We start from the raw sequence: 23,238 nt of genomic DNA, 5'->3' as shown, positions 1-23,238 counted from the left end.
TTAATATAAAAATCCACACGTGGAGCATGTAGTGTGATTCAAGTCTCGTTGGAAATCACTACCTTCAGTTGGGCTCATGCTGACCACAGAGGAGCCCAGCCCACAGTGTGCAGATGCTGGCATACCAGCATGCAGCTTTGCCTGTGCTGGAAATTTGCTCTGGCAGCAGCCATCAGCAAATCCTCGCTGAAGAACGAGCTGTTTCCAAAACCCTTCCATAACAAAGATGGCAACATCATCAGCAACTGGCAGCAGACGGACTCGAAGTCCAGCATTGGCCCTAACTGGCTTTGGGAAACTCGCTCTGTGTTGTACCTCAGCTGCACCTCTCCACACAGGTGCTGTGGACCCAGACTCCACGGTTTGATAAAGCTCCTTGAAGTGTCTATCTCACAGTTACAAAAGAGTCAGCTACATTTCCATGTTGAAGATGATTTTTTATTGCAAATGTACACATTACACTACTGATAATGCACAGAAAAAGCTATTGTTTCCTAAACTTTAATGATTACAAAACTTCACAAAATTTGTTACAACTAAAAAACCCACCTTCAAGAGTATATAAATAGAATTTTGAGCATAAATAACAGTAACAAAATAAACAGATGTATGTATTCAATAAATTAATTATAAATATTGCATTGGCAATGAAGTGCTAGGTCAGAAAAAACACCAGTATTTCCAGTAGAGCTTTTGTACAGAAATCTCTATTTCTAGTGAACCTTTAGAAATGAGTGAAATACCTGAACAGTATTTTTTTTCCTTTGGTTTCAGTTTGTTTATTCCTTTGTCAAATTGTTATAAGGGGAGAACAGAACTGAAGACATCGGCCATATGTTTTTTAGCCACAAGGTAGCCACGATTCCTTCCTGCAAGAAGAATGGCATGGCTGTCCCAGTTCTGCAGCGTTTACATCACTATATTGTCTCTCCACTGATTTCAACTGACGCAGAATCAAGCCTGGAAGGACTTAGAAGAATTGCTGATGGTTACAGATAAAACACGAAAATCCGCTTTGCAACTGATGTGACCTACGCATCATCCATTTTCAGTCTTTTTCTCCATTTGCTCATGACATACATTTATATATACAACAGAATCTGTATTTGAACACAGATTTGAACTGCTTATTCCCTACCTGAAAACCAGAAATGCTAGTTCTGTACACACTTCAACACCCATGCTGAATTCCCACTAATGTTAATGAGAAATCTATGCTGGATGATGCAGATCCCACAGTGAACATAAATTAGCCTATACAAGAAATCAAAGATCCAGTTTTCCGAAGTACCCCTTAGCAATAAGGGAAGGAAGAAATATTTCCCTTTCGTCCCTTCTTTCCTAAGGGAAGAAAAAGCACAATATACAGGCAGAATTGTTTTTCAGTGGTATCCTTTCAATAGAAAGTTTTCCCAGAACCTTGTCAGCAGCTTTTCAAGAGACAGCATTAACTCTAGTTCACATAACCACATTTGCTAGGTCTTCCTTAATCATGTTTTGTTCCAAATGTTTGTCTTTAGCCTCTGAAGCTACCAGATTTTGAAGCCTCTGAAGCTACCAGATTGTGAACCTTCCCGTGAACAGCAAAAAAGGTTTTCTGCATTTGCTCCCATGAGCAGAAATAACAGGTGAACATATGTGGCAATGAATTTGATGTACAAAAACTGTAATTATTTTATCACCACCACATTAATGGAGGAGCTCTGATGAATGCAATAAGCTTTTCTTATTTAATCCTTCTTTCTCAAAAAAAAACCCTATGGATAGGCAATTCTTTAGAATATAGCCTCTGGGCACTCATCTCTTACCGGTACAACACATTGTACAGAAAAGGCTGGCTCCATACTGAAATATATAAAAAAAAGTTTGAAACATCACTACACGAGAAGCTAACAACCTGCAATATTCTGCAACATTTCTTTAAAACCGTGTGTGTAATCAGCATCATTTCTGAAAGCTGGGGCTCTTCACTGGAGACAGTTTGGAAGTGATCCCGAAGGGATCCATGCTGTCCGTTTCAAGAGGCGATGAGTATACCTCTGGTTCAAAAGCCTGGCTATAATCACCGTATTCACCAAAGTCTGTTGACTCCACTGGCACCGTGTTGATCATAGGTAAGAAGTGAGATAGTGGAAGAAAATCTTTTCCTTTGAACTGTTGTCTTTGTTTGGCACTACTCAAAGACACTGATATCCCGTATTTCTTTGATTTATATACATTGTAGCCGTCTGGACGAATCTCCTCTTCAAAGGAACAATCTTCAGTGGAATACCTGAGCTGGAAAGCAAGGAGTAAAGAGGATTACAAACGTGCCCACCAGATTCACTGTACTCGCTGTACAAATTCACTGTACTCAACCACACCGTACACTGTACTCAACCACAGCCTAAACCTCTGGCACCAGTCCTCCTCCCTCTCTGCCTGCCTGCTGTAGGGACGCAGGTAGGACCTGTGGTGCTCACCATGGCTCTGATGGCTGATCTTTGAGTTATGGACCAAGGCCCACAGGATAATTCTAAAGCTCCCCACGCTGCACGTAGCATGCCTGTTAGGTGTCAAGGCCATTAGAAGACCTAATGCAGAACTCCTGAAGCTCGTGCATGTCTGTCATACCAGATACGCTTTGCACCAGGATGTGTACTTCTCTGCAGCTACCACACTGGCCCTGTCCTGAGCACAGGGAAAAAGAACCTCAGTTGGCAGTGCTTATTTAGATAAACTGTCCTTACTTGCTGACAGTACTTGTCTGAGACCTAATCCAACAGCTCTACGGTACAAAACTCTAGTGCTGTTAGAGATTCGCCTGTGTAAGGGCTTTGGAATCAGGACAGTAGAAAGGCAGTACTGTCAACGCCAGCATTTACACAAATGTGGCCAGAGATTAAAATAATACTTAAAAGGTAACTGCCTTTTTTTTTATTACTCAGCATTTATTGAAATAACAGAAGACCAATTCATGCAATGTTGTTTTCTCATTGGACTTAAGTTAGAACTGTCAATTTAATAGCATTGCAAGTTAAGATCTTGTATAGGAGAATATATTTTCTTAGGTATGAATTTGTAGAAATACACTCGTGACATATTGTGCCGACATTAGGATTTAGTATCACCAGGTTAGATCCTTTCACAAGCACTGCGTTTCTTACAGCTCTGGTGTTATTTCAGGCTCAGCCACCACAGGTGACTGAACTCGCGGTCAATAAAAGACAATTGCTGACAATGGCTCAGTCTTCAGCGATAAGTGTTTGTCCACGAATGCTCTGCCTGTCTAAATATAGAACGCGTCTGATACTTCTCAGTCATTCCTCAAACATCATCAAGAATATGGAGTACAATTAAATGCTTGCATTTGGCTGTCGTTTAAAAGCCCTTTTTAAACTAATATTTTTTTTTAAAAAGGCATTTTCTCCAATATAAATTACATGGTATATGTCCTTCCACACACAATATATCTCAGAAAAGCACACAATTATGGCTGAATTGTTGCCTGTCTTTATTTCTACGAGTGGTCAGCCTCACTAACGAGGATGATGAAATAACAGAGCTTCTTGAGCAAGTGCACATAACAAACCACAACGGTTATTGATTGAGCCCCCCATGTCTCAACTGGATTGTCCCCTCTTGACTACATTGGGATCGTCTCTAGCATTATTTTTAATAAGTATCAAATGCACTTTAGGTATTTCCAGGTTATTTTTTTTTCCACAGGAGGAATTCATAATATGTTAGTATATTAAGCAGTTTAAAAGATTTCTGCTAAACTACTGAATTCCTGAGAACAGGCCCCGGCACACTGCACATTCAAAACCAACCCCAGTGACCAATTTTACATGGTGTTGGAAAGGGGCCTGTTTCACGAGGGCATGCGGTCGCTGAGTTCAGTCCCCAGACACTGCATCTGCCCTTTCGTTCTTCCACTGCTGAAGACAGTGCTGATAAGGCAAAGGCTTCCCTGCAGAGCTTGTCTGCCCCGGCTGATAGCACAGAGGAGATAGCAGGTGTCGTGAACGACCTGATTTCTCACCTTCAGCCTGAACTGGGCACGGTCTCAGCAGTGTTTCTTTGGCAACCGGATGAATATAGCTGGTATATGCTAGAAGCCATCTATTTCTCCCTTCCAAATACACCCCTAGAGCAGAGTGGCTATGGGAGAGGGGGATGTGTCTCTTAAGAGAAAACTTCTATCTGTAAAATTCTATTCCTTTCACTTCTGTGAATATTGTCAGTGAAGCCAGTAAAACTATTTCCCAGAATAAGGCAATAAAATTGATCCATGACACAAAGATGTGATGGCACAGCTACATACTATGGTGTTCTCAGAAAAAAGCCAACAACCTGCAATGAATACTATATAGCAACAAACCCAGTCGAGGGATATTCATTAGCTTTCAAAATGGTATTATTGAAAGCTATTTTAAAATTCTGTGACTGCTAAAGTCCAGCCAGCAGCTCCAATGGGAGCAGGACCCGGACTCTGTTTTGCTTTCATCGATCATTTTGCTTTGGATTTACATTAAAACTTTAAGCTAATAATTGACCCACCAGATCATCTGAGCCTATACACCTTATCACTGCATCGATTGTCTGATTCTAGCCCAGAAAAGCAAGGAAATTGAGAAAGAAAGGCTAAATCCTATGTTGCATACTCAGTCCATAACTTTATCTGCCTTGCTCTCATAAAAGATACCGGGAGTTTTGACAATGGGCCAGGTCCTTGCCCTACTGAAATCAGCAGAAATTTTGCCGGAGTTATCAAAGCAGAACCGAGCTGTATCTTTACTACAGCACAGTAAAATGCCATCGCTCCGTGCAGCTCAGGTTCCTGTAGAGCAGTTACACGAAGACTGACTCTGAGCTCACATCCTAGCAGCTCATGCATGTGGTTTACCAATCCGAGTTTATACCACTGCTGATGTCCAGCAGATATGCTGGCGTACTGAGATGATGAGCACGAGCTAACAGTGTGGGATCAGTGAGTCACTAAACTCCTCAGCCTCCAAGAGTCCCGCAGGTGTGCTGTTATCCCAAGCCAGAAGTGGGACAACGGGGATTAGTCCTTCCTGCCCGAGTCCCGTTTCTGTTTGGTACTACCTAGGGGTCAGCAACCCCGTGTGGCAGCTATCTGGGTGCATCTCCCTTCCAAAGGAGGCATCTTATATATATATATATTGGAATATCTGAGCTGAACAGCGAGAAATTATTCAGATCCAATGGCCAGACTTAATCTGTTTCTGGGTCAGAACTGCAGCCACCAACCGATGAGACTTTTCAAACGCCCCCAGTTCTGGTCTATACTATATTTTCTGTATACAACACATACGCTGCATTCGGAACGCTGTTCCCGTGTTGCCTCCTTCTAATAACCCCCTTCAGGCGACGAGAATCGCCCCCCGGTCCTACAGCGAAAAGGGGGCGCCTGGGGAGGGGATGGGGGGGCTGGCGAGCCCGGGGCAGAGCCGGGGCCGGGGGTCGCAGCTCACCTGCCCGTGCAGCCGCCCCGCCTCGTCCATGCAGAGGTAGCGGGAGCTCAGCACGCCCTTGATGGCCACGGTGCGCACCGCCACGGCGCGGATCTCCAGCAGACCTGCGGGGCACAGGGGAGAGAGCGGCGTGAGCCCGTCCCGTCCCGTCCCGTCCCGTCCCGTCCCGCCCCGTCCCCGCAGCGCCCCGCTACTCACTGTGCGGGCTCTGGCTGCCGGCCGCGTCCACCCGGCCGTCGCCGCCGATCCTGAGGAAGCAGCTGAAGAGCCCGTGCTTGCTGGCGGTGTAGAGGTGCCGCAGCCGGATGGGCTCCCCCCAGCCGTAGTTGACGTGCGGGCCGGCGTCGGGCAGCGGCAGCGAGCGGGCGGCGGCGGCGGCGGCGGCGGCGGCGAGCCCCAGCAGCGCCAGGGCGGCGCGGCGGGCGGCGGGGCGCGGCCCCATGGCGGGCGGCACGGAGGGGCGCGGAGCGAGGGGAGGGGAGGCCGGGCGCTCGCCTCGGCTGGCGGTGCCGCGGGATGTAGCACGGGCGAAGCCGGCCCCCCGGCCTTTTATAGGCCTCCGTTATCAGCCCGATCGATTCGGCCGCATCCAGCTCCAATATAGAGCCCGTTTCATAGCGGGAATTGGCCGGGGCGGGCACTCCCCCCGAAAATATTGATCGGGTGACATCATGGCGCAGGGGACACCCTGAAGGCGCTCCCTCCCCATCCGCACCTCCGAGATTCCCCGTCGGGGCTCCGGCCGCGCCCCTCCCCGCCACCCCGGGCTGCCCCGACGGGCCGTGCCGTGCCGTGCCGTGCCGTGCCGTGCCGGGCCGTGCCGTGCCGGGCCGTGCCGGGCCGTGCCGGGCGGTACCGCACCCCTGCCCTGAACTGAGCCCCGAAGCACACGGGGCCGGGGGTGCGCGACCCGCAGGCGTGGAGGTGCCCCGGGGCACCGTCCGGAGCCGAGCCTCGGCGCTGCCGCTTGCCCGTCCCGCATTTCCCCGGTCAGAAACCGGGCGGCTGCGGCCCCGGGGATGCCTGTGCGACCTGGCTGGGAGAGGGAGCCGGGTCTCCGCCGCCGCCGCCTGGCACCGGCGGGCGCGGGCAGGGCGGGGGGCGCCGCCTCCGCTCCCCCCCGGCTGCTCCGGGCCGTATTGCCGCCCGGCCATCCCCCGCCGGGTCGCTAGATGGAGCCTGGCACCCGGCGTGCGGGCTGGCCTCGCCGTCGGGGAGCTGCTGCATGGGGGGCTCTCCAGCTCCTGTCCTTCCCCGTTCGCACCTAGAAATCGGGGGGGAAAAAAATAAATAAATTGTGTAGTAAAACTGCATCGCCCCCGGCCAGGAGCCCGGCATAAGCATGAAGCAGATTTTGTCCCGGTCCGCGTACCAGCAGCTTTTTCCAGGTGGGCTCGTTTCATGGAAAGAAGCAGACACGCACCTCTTGTTTGCTCAGTGCATTCAACATCTCAGGGGCACGCCAGAGGGATCACTGCTGACTCTTCTGTTGTCCATCCAAACTAAGCACTAAAGGAATTTTCTCAGATCCCAAGAGAGAAACTATGCACCGATGGAATTTCATAAAGAAAGACAAAACCTTTCCCCCACAGGACACATAAACTAACAGTTAAGCAAACTATAACCTTGCCCCAGCAACTTCTCTGAAGCAAGCAAACAAAACCTTCCTGTCAGCTCCCAAATACTGTTTTACTACCTGCTTACTTTCATCTTTTTGTCTGTACACTTGCATCTCTATCCTGTAAACACTCATACAAATAACTTTTCTTTATGACTAATCCTAGCTCAGTGAGGCTGTGCATATAGACAAGGCCATGCAAAATCACAGAGCTCTGCAGGACGATGGCCTGCACGTGTATACATGCTTACATGGTGCATAATCATCACGTGTACCTTACGGCACTGAAGTTACCACATTGGTTATTTAGTGTTTGAATGATCAGGGCCTTGCATCACCAGCTCCGTGGAGCAAGGGATTATATGTCACCAGCCACTTCAAAAGCAACCACTGCTTTTGACTACCTCTTTTTCCTTTTTGGTGGTCAGTTTGAGGGACCCAGAAAGAAGCCCAGCTTTCTCTGCATGGGTGATGAGTAATTGAGAAAAATCGGGATGGCCTCCCCTTCAGGTGTCTCCTGCTGCATCCTCCAAATCACAGGCTGATTTGAGAAATTATGTCCTTTCAAACATCACACAAGTTGACAATATTATGAAAACAGTAAATAATAGCAAGGTGTCTGAGACCCTATATATATATATATATACATTTTTTTTTCCTCTGCACAATTCTGCAACATTATTACATGGCTACTACAGAGGCAGTTCACAACCCTGGGCCCCACAGCACTTGTGCATGTAACTCATCCTGGCTGCATGTGCATTCTTCAAGGTATCGAGCACCCACCACAGACACAGAAGTTATGGTCGGAAATGAATCTGAAAGGCTTTTTGGTCCATTTTGTTGTGCATCCCAGTGAATAGAAACTATTTTATGTGTACTGACGATCTCATGTTAATAATATTCACCATCATAAATATACACTGTTTTCTTCATCAAAATGTCAAACTTCTTTCAAGCAGCAAAGAATTGATGCTTGACTTGTTTATTCATTTTAATGGTATTATTCCTTTATGAGGATCAAAAATTGAGGCGGGAAGGACAAATCACTTGCACTAAATGATACTTCAAATCAGTGAAAAAGCTGACTATAGGTGAGAATTGCTTAATGATTGAGAGCTTTTAAAAGTTATTTTCATTGTTACTATTGCTGATGTTACATGGACTGATTTTTAAAGTCTCATATCAGATCAAATGAAAATGAAGTGCTTAACTCTCTCTCTCTCTCTCTCTCTCTCTCTCTGGAATTATCTCTCAATATAGTAATGTTTCAATCTAATTCATTTGTTCAAGTTCCTCTGGAGCTAGTGACTGAGGTTAAGAGCCTCCATGTACTTATCTGGATTGGATAGTACCAATCCTATCTCAAAACAGCTTTTTAAGAAACAAGAGTTAAACAATCTCTTAAAGTAGTTATTTCTTTATTGGCTCTGGAAAAAAAAAAAAAAAGAGAAAGAAAAAAAAGCCTTAGTGATTAAGCCATATTCGGTACCTTATTTTAAGCTAGAGCTAAATGAGCTTACAAATCTCACCATTCTCAACATATAATAGTTGTAGTGTGATTTTCATGTCAGTTCCTATCTGTATCACTGAGCTTTATCATTTATTGGCATCCTTTTACTAAAGTTCAATAGAAATACATGTCTTTGTGTGTTTCTACAGATGTATTTCCAGAGACATTATAGGGGAAATCACACCATCACTTCCAGTGCTGTATCTGCTCCGTACATAAACAGAGCCTGCAGCAAGGAAACTTGGTAGTGTAGGACTTTTCATTTTTCTGGGGATAGGAAAAAAAGGAAAAAGTCTTGTAGAATAAAAATACCTCCTGACCAAATAGTACACAACTGAAAAAGCATTTTCACCTGTTGTAATGAATCATTTATTTCCACTGCTGTTTTCAGTGGCCCTATGTAATTTCTGCAGAACGAAAACTTCATCTTTGTGTAACACTAAAGCCGAACTGCATGTGGTTTGTAAGGACATGACTGCCTATGTTTTAAAAGTCAAACATCCTGAGATCCTGGAGCATGCCGAAATGACAACAGAGGGTTTGTGCCTTAGTAGGCAATAGCATTATTGGAACTAAGTGAACTAAATCCAAAGAAGATTGCTACATACTGATCAGACATAGGGCATGAAACCACCCCTGAGTAGAGGCTACCTTGTGATGGAGATCAAAGGAAAAATTACGTAGGAGATTCACTCAAGGCTGACTGAGGGTCAAAATGTGATAAATTAGATCTGTCCAGAATGAAGAGGCATCTGTTCAAAAGTAGAATGACTTCAGAATATCTACAGAAGATAATGGTGAAAACTTTCTGTATACAAGTCATTGTAGAAAAAAAAGAAAACAGTACAGGAATTTTAAAGGCTTTTTACTTTTGCTGGGGTATCTTTGGGATCTTCCACAGATTTAGGAGTAGGCGTTACATGAATGTGATTCAGTATTACTTCTGAGTAGAGATCTGTAAGTCTTTTCCCGTTTTCGCTGAACTCAGAAGCGGAAGAATTACAGAGGCTGTAAGTACTCTGAGGGGAGTAAGGTCCCAAGCAGAGCTGGGAGTGTCAGTGCTAATTCCTTTAGTTCTGAGTTCTGCTATCGTTCCTGCACGCTGTCCCATAAGCAAAAGCAAAAAGACAGCCTTTACTTGCCCCAGTGGCAGAGGGATGGCAGGACAGAGTCTGTCAGGCAATGAGGGACGGCAGAAGTGAAGACACAGTACACTGTGATATGCAGTCATTCGAGCACGGGGTTGTTCTATAAAGAGCCTTATCCGCGGAGCACAAGTTAAAAAACCTGCCTAAGAAGGAGAGGTTACTCCACCATATGTCAAGGACTGCTCTGCTTCCCAGCTGCTTCTGCAATCTAAGAGGCATAAAGGTGACAATATTTCTCCCTGGGCTGCAAATGAACACAGAATTAAGATTCCACAGTTCCTGCTGCATGCACCCACTGACAGGATGTCTTGCAGGCATTCACAAAGGCTCTCCCCAGATATCCTGTGGATTGCAGTCCCCAGTGAATTAGCAGGATCCAAATGCATCAGATACTTAAAGATTTTCACATAATCAACTTCTGGAGGGGTCCCTGTTCTAAAACTGCTCTACCAAGTGGTCACCGCACTGGAGAGGTTGTTGCTACTGTAATTGGTAGTTGCATGCGTTATCGCTGGTTCTTTCTAATGAATACAGCCAGACAACTAATTCAAACATGTCTCACTGTTCTGTTATCTAATGCTTTCTTAACTATTGCTATCAGTCAATGCATTCCTGAGAGTAATATTTAGTCTGGAATTGACTTGAAACTTCCACGGTCAAATGATATCTTGCGATTAAGTCTACTCTAAAGATCACCAAAGTTTCATCAGATTCAAGTGGCCTAGAAGCACTTTTTTCCCTCACTCTAAGCAGTTATTGCATGGGAGAAAAATAAGCATTTCCTACAAAAGTGAGGCTTCAAACTCACAAGAGTATGTAGTCAGAGCTGTGGTCCTGTTCAAATACATCCAAAACCCTGCAGAGACAGAATTAATCAGGTGATTTTAATCAGTCCTGTTCAATGATACTTGCCATGAAATTACTGCTAAAGAACACAGTAGGAAGCTGGAGTGTGCAAGGGCTTGAGCAATGAGCCCAATACCGGCACATTGAAACAAACCTGGCTGTGAAGCAATTTTGCTGAGTTATATCTGGGATGCGTTTGTTCCATGTAGGTGCAACTTCGTTTCATAGGAGGTGAAAAATTGTTTTCTTTGTTAACAAGGACGCTGACTTAGGGACTCAAAGGTGGTCATATTTTGGCAGTCAGAAGTAAGAAAGGGAGAGGATGTGAGAGGAAGATCTGAGAGGTTTGAATTGATGCAGAGTAAGCCACATTCTTTATTTGCTAGACTAGCGTTAAATCACTGTGGTATTCTGCTAAAGGCTCTATAAGGTTTCTAGTCCAGCTTGATGAAGCTGGCACCTTTTTTTTTTTTTTTTTTTTTTTTAAGAATCCCACTCTTGCTAGTACATAGGTAAGATCTGCAGACAATTGCCACAATAAGTTTCTTGGTGGACAGACATGGAGTAGTGCATAACTTCTGATTTTTCCTATAAAAATTAATTTCAGATTGCTCAGTCCTGTTCAGACTAAGCATGTGAATGTGGAAGGTAAGGATTATACATGTCTGGGGAGCTCTTGCTAATATTCCACCCTAGATAGCTGTGGGGTTTTGGGATCTGGGCTTCAAACATTTGTACAATGTCAGGCAAAAAGGATTCTGAGGTATGTGCTGAGTACATTACAACAATTTACCACATTGTGGAGTAAGAGAGAAGGAGAGTTAAGAAGTCAGCAAAAACTCACAGTTTTCTTGCTGCCTATTATTTCATGTTACACTCTGCTGCTTATCATTCCTAGGAAATGCAAGTCACCAACAGAACTGGATAAACAGAGAAATGTAAATGATTAGTGAATGCTGGTGAACATAGTGTCAAAGTTTCAATTCAGTCCACAAGCGGGAGGTTTGTATAATGCTTATTCATCTACTGTCATCACTTTTAATTATTATGATACTGCAGGAAGGACTCTTCGTGAAATGATGAAACCCTTTGTGAAACAGTTCTGAACAAATGCAAACTTAAAAAAGGTATAAGGTTTCCTGATGGCGTCTTTTAAGACTGTTAAGAATATTTTACACACAGACATATCCTCAGCTTCTGGAAAGCAAAGTGATTAAGTTGAATCAGTAGGTGCCTTCCTTTCATTTCAGCTGTTAATCTGTACCTAAAAGTAAGGAGGAACATCTTAAAAAGAAGTAATAAAATTCTTGTATGACTCCTTCAAAGCCTGTTTAGTAGACAGAGTTACTTCACTCGTGGTTTTTTTTTTTTTTTAAGTGTGATGTCTTCCCTCCTTCTTCACAAGACACCCAGACTCAATCTTAAATATAGTTGACATTAGTCATGTAGAAAGTTGTGAGAGTGGCTTTGCAAAAGAGGAAGGGGATGAAGATTATTAGTAACTGTTCTTCCACTTGGATGTCATAGGAAATAATTTTCTGCTGAAAGACAGCCTATACCACAGCTGTGGAGTAGCTGCATGATTTGCCAAGGATCTGAAAACTGAATTTATATTAAGTAACTTTCTCTGATGTTCCTTATTGCAGCTTCTTAACTAGGCAGATTTGCTACCACGAAACATGGCTGGGGGACGTTTGGGGTCAAGAACTGAAGGGCAAAGGTTACTGAAGCATCCTGCCAATGCAGCTAAAATTGACCTTTATTTGACAAAGCAGAAGTAACATGGGATCTAAAAGAATGGTATTCAAATAGCTAGTCCATCCAAAACATTGCATTTGGATTGATCCTAATCAGCCATAATTTCCTAGTTTAATGGCCAATTAAAAGGCCATTTGAAAGTAAGAGAAGCAGAACAAATCAGCATGGAAAAAGCCTGTCTGGTCTTTAGAAAGTAATTCGCGTTTGTTTAGGTTTTACACATCTGACTTGTGATAAAACTAGTAGGTAGCGCATTCAGATTCTAAAAGTAATTCAGGTTCATTAAATAACTTGTTCCAGTATGAGACAAAATCTGAAGCATTGTTGAAAAGTGAAGTGAAATACCTGCATTAAGATGAGGGATTTATCTTTCTAAACATCACATCAAATATTAAATGGAATGTGAAATCGTCCACTACCCGGCTCTTGTGCATGTTATTATGTACCTTGACCTGATGTAAGAAGCAGAATTACACTCGGTATTTCTTTTATATGTATTTACAAATTTGATCATACATATAATGGTCAGAAGGAACTTACCATCTTTAAATCCCAAATGTTTTAATTTTAAATTCAAAATTTTTTTTTTTAATTTTTACTGGAAACAAAGTTCCTTAAACATGACTGTCCAAAGCAAGAGCCAAAATGCCCCTGGTTCTTTCATGTCTGGAGGTACAAGGAAGACCCTTGTATGACAGGGACACCTCAGTTCTTGAAGAGAACAAAGCTGAGCAAAGTGCTGAGGATGAAAAAGTGAAATCATGGTGCCTCTTTCATATGGCTTGTTTCAAATTTGCTGGCTTACAGAAAGGTGTGACTTACATTCCACTAATCATGCGGAGGCAGGACTAGGCCTCTGGTCTGCGTACACTTGAATATGGGTGTGTTGATTCGGGAACGCATTATGCAAAGGGGATTGTAAAGATAGGTCTCCCAACTAATTCAGAGTTTCACCCATTTGAGAAGACTTCCAGAAGTCCCTCTCACAGCTCCATGCGGGGTACCAAGGCTTCACTCAGTAGCGCAGGCTTCCCGAGACCTGTGTATACCTCTTTATCAGAGGTCTCTAGCAGATAAAGCCTGTAAAAACACAGCTACTGATCTCTGTTACTGCAGCCTCGTTCTGCTGAAGAGCTGCTGTTGCTGGACAATAGGTTGCCCTTTTTCCATTCTCTTGACTAATAGGTCACGTATTGCCATCGGCGTGACTTGGATTCAGTTAGGCAGACATGGCATTGATTGTATAATACTGTAGAAGAAATTAGCCAATGCTAATGGAATTGTCTCACATTTTACGTGCATGCACAAATAAGCAATGATGTAATGTTTTACCCTAGGCTTCCTAGCATAACGTTGCACAGACAGTGAATGGATTTGATCGTCTCCCAGTCTGTACATTTATTCCTAGAGAGTTTTGCTTGTTATGTACGTGAACATGCACGGCTACAGCTTTTCCAAATTTAGATCAATGAGCCACACAGCAAATAGCACCGACTTGGCAGGTCCCCTGCATTCATATGAATGAAATGAAAGGGAGCTCAGTTCTTGGCTCCAGTTTTCTGTCACACCATTGTCATTCAACAAAACGGACCAAAGAGACAAGCGATCAATCCATAAACTCGTGAAGCCTCGGTCTCCAGCTGTCATCAGCTTTGAGCTCTCTCCACTGATCTTATCTGTTGCAGAGTGATTGAAAGTAATTTGTTTTGGTTGAAAGTAATTTGTTTTGGAGAGTAATTAGATTATCTCTTGGGGGGCTTCCTACCTGGTGACCCAGTGTTTCTCCTTGGCTTGCTGCTCATTAACATCAATTACCATAGAGACACTCTTCAAAGGAAGGCTTGCACTGCCCAGGGTAGGGAACCTATTAAGAAATATGCTTCTCATTCCTGCTTGGAGATAATAAACCTTCTGATGTCAAACAATTATTTGTGGGTCAGACACATATGATCCCGCTGGGGCTCAAGCCTTTCATTTGCCATCCAGTGTGAAATGCTTAGTAATTAGGAAATGAGCTAGATCTTTCTATAACAGTGTGTATATTGACGTGAATATAATGGCCTCAAACAAACTCCTGCGTGCTATTTGTGAGCATTTACTGGCACTGCCAAAGTAGTGTGCACTGATAGGCAGCAGGCTACTCTGGAAAAACACAAGCAGACATCCTCCATCCACGCTCACAGAGATATGTGAACAGTGAGCAGAATAAACCCTTGTAGGGAAAAGTGCTGAAGGGCTCAAAAGTTCATGCTTTGACTCTTGGCCCCAGAATCAACTGCTTTTAATTGAGATAATTAATATAGTTATGTATATGACACAGCACTGATAAGCATTATAACAACACCAGTATCTATTTTTCCTGTAATCATGTGAGCTCTAAATGACTCCTTGCCTGACTGTGACATTTACTGGTAGTGATTACATCATTACTACTGTATGATAGCACAGAAAGTTACAAAACAAACAGGAAACATTATACCCTACCTTTTGAACCACATCTCTTTTCAGACACAGCAAATCTACATTAATGGCAGGCAGTTAATTTACAAATTAATTTACAAATGTTCAGGCTAAGATTTCCCCCCTGCTACATCTGATCTTTGTGCTGCTTGGACAACAGAGTGAGATGGCGAAGCAGAAACAGCCTTTAAAGGCAAGGCAGGGTTGTGGGGTTTCCCTGGCCCCCCTAGAGCTCCTAGTGTCACCAAAAGCCCCTGGGAGCGCAGGATGAGCCGGGGCTGACCACAGGGAAGCTGGGGGCAAGGCAGAGAAAACGTCCTCGTTCTGCAGCTGTTCACGGCTCCCTGCAGCTGTTGAGGTCTGCAGGGAGCGGGATGTGCTCTGGGGCAGCCTGGGGGAGTCAGGCTGGGAGGGACGCATCCTCAGTGCTTTCTGTCATCAAAATCTGCCCTGTTAGGTGATGCTCACTCTTCCATTTCAAATATGTGGCACAAGCCCTTTAAATATGTTTTCTGAAGAGCTGCTAAATGCTAACATCTGAAGTAAATAGCTGCTGTTTTTTTCCCCATTTGTCTTGTTTGAGTAATTATGTCATTATATATGAAAGTGATTGTTTTATGTGTGCCAAGAAAGAATAAAGAAGACCTTTGATGAATACAGTGAGCAGCATGTAAATGTGGTGAAAGAATGCAGAGGCAAATGAATGACCTTTCTGAAACAGAATTTCTCCCTGCACCACCATTTTCGTCCACATTAAATTCAGTTAATGCGTTTACTTTTTCCTGCTGTGTATATGATAGCTGATTCCTCAGTGCTTCCTTTTCCTAATAAAATGCACATTGTCCAAAGTGTTTGCAATGTTCTTCAAACAAGCTACTGTGGGCCTGTCTATGAGCCAGACAGCGGCTGGTTGTACAAAGCAAAACATTTCCTCTTTCCAGAGTTCTCACAGAGTGCTTCGAACTTTAGGATTTCATCAGACCATGTTTCTGTGATTTTTTTATTAATGCTGAGCTATGGATGGTCTTTAGTCACCTCTCCCAACCCCTACAAACTTAAGTTAAATGAAAGTAAAAAACAAAAACAAACAACCAAAAACAACAACAACAAAAAACAACACGCTAGTTTAATTACTAATTATTTATTAAAGACTGAACAAGCAATGGAAAATAAATAAGTTTTTGTTTCTCAGGGCTGCGGGCCTATGGAACCAGATTAGACTCCCTGAACCAATCCCTCTTTAACTGTATACAGTTAAGGTGCAGTTAATGCTAGGTCTCAGCACCTAGGAAATTATGGGACAATTTGTAATATTCACACCTTTTTACTTCTTAACTACCTTTTTTTTTTTTCTCCTTTTTTTTTTTTTTTCTGTGCATGACAGACAGTAGGCCCAGTAATTCCAAATCTTGTCATGGCATTTGATAAACTCTGCTACAGCGTTCATTTTTTTTTGCTTGGCAAGAAACATGGTAATGTTTTATTTTGCACTTCAGATGCTTTGATTCCATCCTTCATCTCCCAATTCACCACCCTGACAGCTTAGACTAATGAGAAGAATGTGAACCAAAACTCAACGAGTTCCTACACCTGAGCTTTTGTATCAGGCTGCCTGCTCCTAGTAGGTGCTGATTTCTGTTTACAAGGCGATTTCTCTCTCTTTATTCTAAAATTTCTGAAGTATAGATACAAGGAATTATGTAGGGGATTATCACTGGCTTCCTATTTACTTGGGAGAAAGCTACCAAGGTAGCTATGGAAAGCAGGCTGCTAGATAAAAAAATAAATGTGCATCTAAAGGTATGAAGTCCAGCACAAATGCTGAAACTCCTCTAGGGAAAATGCCAGCTTATACAACCAGAAAGCTGCAAATTTTACCAAGTCATAATGGGGAACCAAGGCAGGTCACATATCTCAGGAATACTGTGCACTGATGCTTCTCTTTACAGCTGGCTTACAGTCCTGAGTGTCATGTCCTGCTCCTCCAAAATATATTGAAGATAGATAGAATCATAGCCCAAAAGATTAACCTCACATCTGGCGTGCTAATTCTGAGATGAACTTCCACAGGATCACAGAATAAGAGACTACTTCAATGGTTCTGTTAAATGATGCGACTCATGTGGGCCTTAAACATCCTACAGAAAAACTGTGTTCCTTCTTGGTTCTGTGCCACAGTGGTGAAGAGAGGGCGAGATGGATAAACTGGCAAAGAGGTATCCATTAATTTCTTTTTCTTGACCACTGAGTTATTCACTGTTACACATGTAATTGCCAAATCACTTTTCTGTGAACACTATATAGGAAGAAAATGTTCATTTGGACAGTTGATCACAAAAGCTTTAGAAGCACACATCTGAGTCAGTTTTAAATGTGAGGGTTACTCACCCAAAGCACAGCAATGCCAGGATATGAATGATGGAGCAAGTCACCTAGCATGGTAGGAAATGCCAAACACTTGCACATTCTAAACATGGGAAATGCAAGTTTTTCTCTCTGAAAAGGGTACCAGTGACAATCCTAAATTTGTATTGTGTCTGCTGGCTACAGCTTGTATGAGCAACCAGCTGAACAACTGATCACAAGTTAATTAATTAATGAGAGTCATCACCTGTTTGTGGGCAATTCACAAACTCACATTTGTTACTGTCATGGCATATTTGACCACCCCGAGCTAAGAAGTGACTTCTTAAGCTCCAGAAAGCAAAGTTACCAAGGTACAAAATACCAGATGCAGTTGCGAGGGGTTATCAGCTCATGTTTCCCCTTACCCTCAGGTTGGAGCTCAGGCCTTCTTCCAACACTTCCAGTGTATGAGCACAGATTTTGCCCTTTCTACCTCTCAACAGCTTTGCTCAGTCTGCTGTTTCCCACCTGGTGCTGCTGTGTAATCCTATTCAGTCCCCATACAAACAGCAGGGCCATGAGGGATGCTGGGGACATGAGCAATGCTTCACAGGAGAAAAGAAAAGACCAGCACCCTCCTTATTTCACTGACACTGTGATCCTGTGCTGGCTGGTTCCCCCCATCCATTAAAGGGTTGTCGCAGGATAGTGATTACAGGGAAAGCTCAGCTGGTTTTGCTTTGAAATACATAAAGGTGGTGTTCAGGTAATGTTTTTGACTGTTAGCCCTTTTGATGTCCGCAGGCTTTATACTTGCACATCTGGAAGCCTGCACACCTAGCTATAAGCAGGCATCGCAGCTATGTTTCACAGCTGGCTTTACAAAAGAGCAAGACACACCACTTACAAGTGACACTCTTTTCCTTCAGCTTGCTTGAAATTGTACATCATTATCTTGTAACTTGCTTTGGTGACTGTGTCATGCATTTTCCTTTCACTCACCTTCAAAGAGCACCGCAGAATTCACCACATTGTCGTGGGGGAGCTGGGGCTTGGGTGGCATTTGCTCTCAGGAGCCAGCCTTGAGACCCGCTGAGGAGGACATGAAGGCTTTGCTATGGGTGCTGAGAGTCCCAGCCCTCCGTGAGAGAGTGGGGTACCCTGAGAGTCAAGGGAGACATGGCGGGGTCTGTTCGGACACGAGTCTTGCTAATTTCAGTCACACTAGCCTTTATTTAGTTATCTTTTACACCGCGATTCAACTTTAGTCCATATGAGCAGTGCCAAAATGTCATTACCATTCAAAAACTGCTTTGTGGTCTATGAAAAACTTAGTGTAACATCTCAATACCAGTACTTTCTTATCCAGAAATAGAAGTTACCATCATTGCTTTTTGACAGACTTGGCTAAAATATCGTTGCACCTGAGCTGCTGCCTGATTTGGAGAGCTGGCCCCGTCTTGCCAGGTGAGTGTTATATTGGCCACCTTCCTACTGCCAGCTGTCTACCTTACACCTACTGCTCTGCGCAGCCCACCTATGTCCTTCTTGGAGACCAAATACAAGCACAGTGTTCAAATCATTTGATGGTCTGACAGTATAAAAAAGACAAAATTAGCAAGCGGAGTAATGTTTTACTTGCTCAGCACTCATTGAAGTGTTGATATATCCAGGGAGCAGGAGCTCCAAGACTTCCCCCTTATCCCACGGCAGTCTTGGGCAAGGGGACTTGTCCGAAACTAGAAAGTATCACCTTCTTCTGTAAAATCTTTGTGGCGTCCTGACCATTTTTTTTCTTCATCCCTCTGGCTACTAATAATTTTTCATAATTGCTTCTGAAAAGGCACCCACTGCAAACTATTTACTGATTTCTAGTTTTATTGATTTTTCCTTGCGTCTTTCAAAAGCAGACATCACTTTTGCTATCTTTCCTTCCTCTGATACTAAGGCTGATTTTAGCAATGAGTTACACATCCCAGTTAGCAGTTCAATGAACCCATATCTGAGCTCGTGTAAACTCTGATACCATTTGGTGGATATCACAGGTAAATATCCTGTGGTTAATTACCCTGTTGTATTCTCTCCAGGACAGAAATAGAAAGAAAATGCAATGGATGGACACTTACACAATTAAAACATTATGTACAGACCTTTTAGTCCAAACTGTCAAAATGTATGGTAATGATTCATCAGCTCATCTCTCTGTTGTACTCAGTATGATGTAAAAATGCCATCTAAACAATTCTTTAACTACAAAAGTGCTCATCCATTGCTATTTTTTTAAATGATAAACACAAAAATGAAGGAATCTCCAACGTTATTCTTTAATTTCTGAAAAGCACTGTAATGGATGACCAAAAAGTGCTGTATCTTAGGCAAGATAGGTTTTCGGACAGCCAGTTTCCATCCATGTGTGTCAGTCTTTCCTTCTTCTCACACATTTGTACTGAACTGTAGTGAAATCACTTCGTCATTTTCAGGGTGTGCTGCCAGTTTGCAGCCCATGCCATGACACAGCATTCCTCCCGCTTTGTTTTGGCTGCTACTCTTTTGGAGCTGACATTTAGCAACATTGTATTAATGCCTGCTTAATGCAAGACTCCTTGTTGAATGCCATTAGCTGAAGTTGCAAGTTTTAGGCACAGGCATGAGCCGGGTGTGGGTTAACCCTATAAGGGAGTTCCCCCCTTCCTTTGGGATGTATGGCTTGTTTTGCCACAGAGCTTCACTTCACACCACTGAAGTCAAGGGAAACTTCCTTACTCAATTGGGTAGACCTGAATCAGAATTGCAATATAACGTATACTGCAAGTATAAAGTATAAAACTGTATGTTTGTTACTTGATCAATGCAGATACATCTTTAAATTATCAGCTAATGCTCTTTTAAAGTCATCTCAGTAAAAAGTTTTTCAAAACAAACAATCCACTGCGCCAAAGGAGGCAGCTTTTGCTAGTAGAGGCTTATAGCTGTTAGCTGGATAGGTAAGCTAAATAGTGAATGTTTGCTTTCTACTTAGCGAATGTCTGTCATAGCCCTGTTAAGTAGCCAGAAACAAATTACATGTGAAACTCAGCATCCCTCTCCCTCTCTCCTGTGATTGGTATTGATTTATGCAGCTCGTGTCCTTAATTTAATTATCAGGAATATGCTTATTTTACAAATGGTAACCTTGTAATCTCCCCAGCAGCAAAACGGAACATTTTTAACATATGCTTTGTTGCACATATTTATATTACCAATGTTGTAGTGGACTTCTATTTATTAAAAACTAGATTAGTCTTTCTGATTATTTCTATTAACTTACAAGTGGATTTTATTTACAGAAAATAAATGGGAAAGCCACAGAAATATCCTGAAGTTGTGTGTCACTAAACAGCCTTCTTTGGTAGCTAATTTTTAAGTGCTTCTATCAATTATAAAAGAAATTAATGTTGAATGTTTTTAATGTATTTTTTTAACAGACTAACTTCATGGGTTCTCCCCCAGCATCACTGTTTTGAACTAAACTGCAAACTGTATGCTTCAGTGAAATTTCATAGATGTTTCAAAAGTGAATAGATATTGATAGTTAGCAGAGGTATGTTTAAAAACATATATATATATATGTTTATATATATACACACTTGTGTAGGCTGCTCTAGAGCTGTGGATGTTGTATTTTTTGTGATTCTTCAGCACAGCATATAGAGAGCCCATGCTCGTTCTGCCTAAAATGCGTATTTGTGATTGTCAGTTCATGCCCCCTTCCTTTTTCTCATCTATATATCCTTTAGTGCACTCTCCCCACCAACATAAAAGCATATATTTATGGATGATCAGATGCAACAACAATTCTGTTAACGCAGTAGCTTGTATAGGTTAGTGCCCGGCCATGTCCCTGTGAAGTCAGTAGACATCTGTAGAGCTTAGAGGGGCTTTCCACAGTATGAAAGGTGTGACAGTGTGTTTGATAATCCTATGAATAGAACCAGAATAAATTGGCAAGCAGATGCATATTTGCTTCCATTTTTTTTCTTAATTAACTTTGGAGAGTGTAAACAATGAACAAATGCATATTTATACTGCATCATCTTCCCAAATTCTAAAGGAAAGAAACCTCAGATTTATGTCACCAGGAGGAGTGAATAGGAACATTTCTGACCTGCCACTGTGGTACTCTGGGAAGTGGGTAGCTAGAGCAACCCACATGAACAGCATTTTTATTAAATGCATTTATGTTGCTTGCTAGTGCATCTGTTGCTTTTCTTTAAGTGTCACAAGGTGATTACAGCAGAATATTTTTGTGACTATTCATCTAAAATTCACTGTGGTTTATTTGATGACTGCACTGGTAGCCTTATATATTTTCTGTGATTGTTCTGCAGAAGAACAATTGTTTAAATAGTGAGCTTTAAACTAATAACGTAGCATGCACTTCCAAGCACACGTATACCCCATTTCTGAAAGGTCACTCATTTGAACTCACCTGACTTGCAAGCAGCAAGTACCAGCAGAGCCTTTTTCTACCAGTAAAAACCCAGAAAGGCATTTGTTGATATTTCAGCCTTTATTCACAAAATATTTTAACTAATCTATTTTTCTGTTCTTACTTTTGCTGATTACATGTGATTACAAGTAAGCTGAAGCTTACAGGGTCCTAATAAGTCATAATAATATGTGTTAATTATTCTACTTAGGTCACCCACGTATGCATAGAAGGGCTTTGTTTAGGAGAATGGTACTTACAGTCAGATTTCCGGCGTGAATATTGCCATAGTGATTTTTATTTGGTAAAATAAAGTGTAAAGGCCCCAGACTGAAAGGAAATGTCTTCATTTTTACCCTCAGGAAAAGAATTTTTGATAGACAAAAATTTTCATAGATTTTCAACACATAAATTGCTGTGGTTGCATTTACTCTTTTCTTCTATATTTTGGTTTAAAATATATTACAAAACTATAACATTTACTGAACAAGCTCTAGTCTGGCACAGCTAGAAGGGCAATCATATCAAGTGCAAGATTCCATGAAGTCACATTCTTTGCTATTTACTAACCATTAATCCAAATATTTACCCCAGGAGCTCTTTGCCAAGGCATGAAATAAAATGGTATTTTATAGCTAGAATACCTATTCTATATTTAAATATTTATATAAATATTAAAATAAGCAGAATAAATAACAATAATAATTTTAAAGTAAGCAACTATCTTGTATGTGACTAGTATTATCAGAAAAAAGGTTTGCAGAAGACACTAAATTTCTGAACTTCAAGGTCAAAGACTTTGAATTTATCTTACTATGTAATTTCTTAGGTTTTTGTTTATAGATCTGACTTCAGCAGTGCTTCTGTATTAAAGTCATTTAAAATACAACTGCTATTTAACTCAAGAGAGGTAGAGATGACTATCTATACAGATATTTTTCTGCCTAAAACATACTTTGCTTTGATTATTCTTTTGAGGCATACCTTCTTTGCACGGCATGAGACTATCATAGCTATAACTTAAATAGTTCTATAAATACATAAGTGCTTTTCCTTGATCATCCTAAGCTTGTTAAAAATCCTGCACTGAATTGCCAATGTTGTGATTGCCAAAACAGATATGATCCAGTGAATCACATCTGATAACGTATCAGTGGGCACAAAGGACTTGTTCTTTATGCTTTTCTCAGAGGTAAACAGACTCTCGATGGTCCAATTCTGCTTCCATTGCAGCCCGTGGCTGGTACAACTTGCTCTTCAGAGAGATGCGTGCGATAACCCTTCACTGCTGTGGCTGGCTGGAAGTTGGTTCAGTTCCCTCTGCAACCCCAGGGCAATGAGGAGAGAAGCTGCACAGAACTGAGGGAAATGAGGCGTGCGGATGAGAATAAAACATGGGCAAGCGAGAAGGTCTTTGCTCACTCGGAAAGGGTTTTGGACTTCATGCAGAAGATGAAAACCAAGGGTGGGTTTCACCCACCAAGTGAGAAAATAAACCCACCGTGACAAGAGTGTAGCAGATAGTCTGTGCACATTGCCATTTTACCATAAGAAGTTTCAGAGAAAGACAAAGAGCAGAAAAGAAGGCAGAAAATGGGAGG

The 23,238-nt window shown here is 42.4% G+C and overlaps 1 protein-coding gene across 1 annotated transcript; it reads right to left on the bottom strand.

Moving 5' to 3' along the window:
• Positions 1 to 1,944: 1,944 nt before the first annotated feature.
• FGF19 (fibroblast growth factor 19) lies at positions 1,945 to 6,276 on the bottom strand. The gene is made up of 3 exons (XM_048058590.2): positions 5,679 to 6,276; positions 5,481 to 5,584; positions 1,945 to 2,277 (listed from the first exon to the last, which is right to left on the bottom strand). Exons 1-3 carry the CDS (start codon positions 5,920 to 5,922, stop codon positions 1,945 to 1,947), a joined length of 681 nt encoding a protein of 226 aa, XP_047914547.2. The 5' UTR covers positions 5,923 to 6,276.
• Positions 6,277 to 23,238: the final 16,962 nt, after the last annotated feature.

Source organism: Anser cygnoides, chromosome 5 (assembly GCF_040182565.1).
Source record: "Anser cygnoides isolate HZ-2024a breed goose chromosome 5, Taihu_goose_T2T_genome, whole genome shotgun sequence".
Lineage (NCBI taxonomy): Eukaryota > Metazoa > Chordata > Aves > Anseriformes > Anatidae > Anser > Anser cygnoides.
Note: the sequence above shows the minus strand (reverse complement) of the source record. Positions and strands in the feature narration are given on the sequence as shown.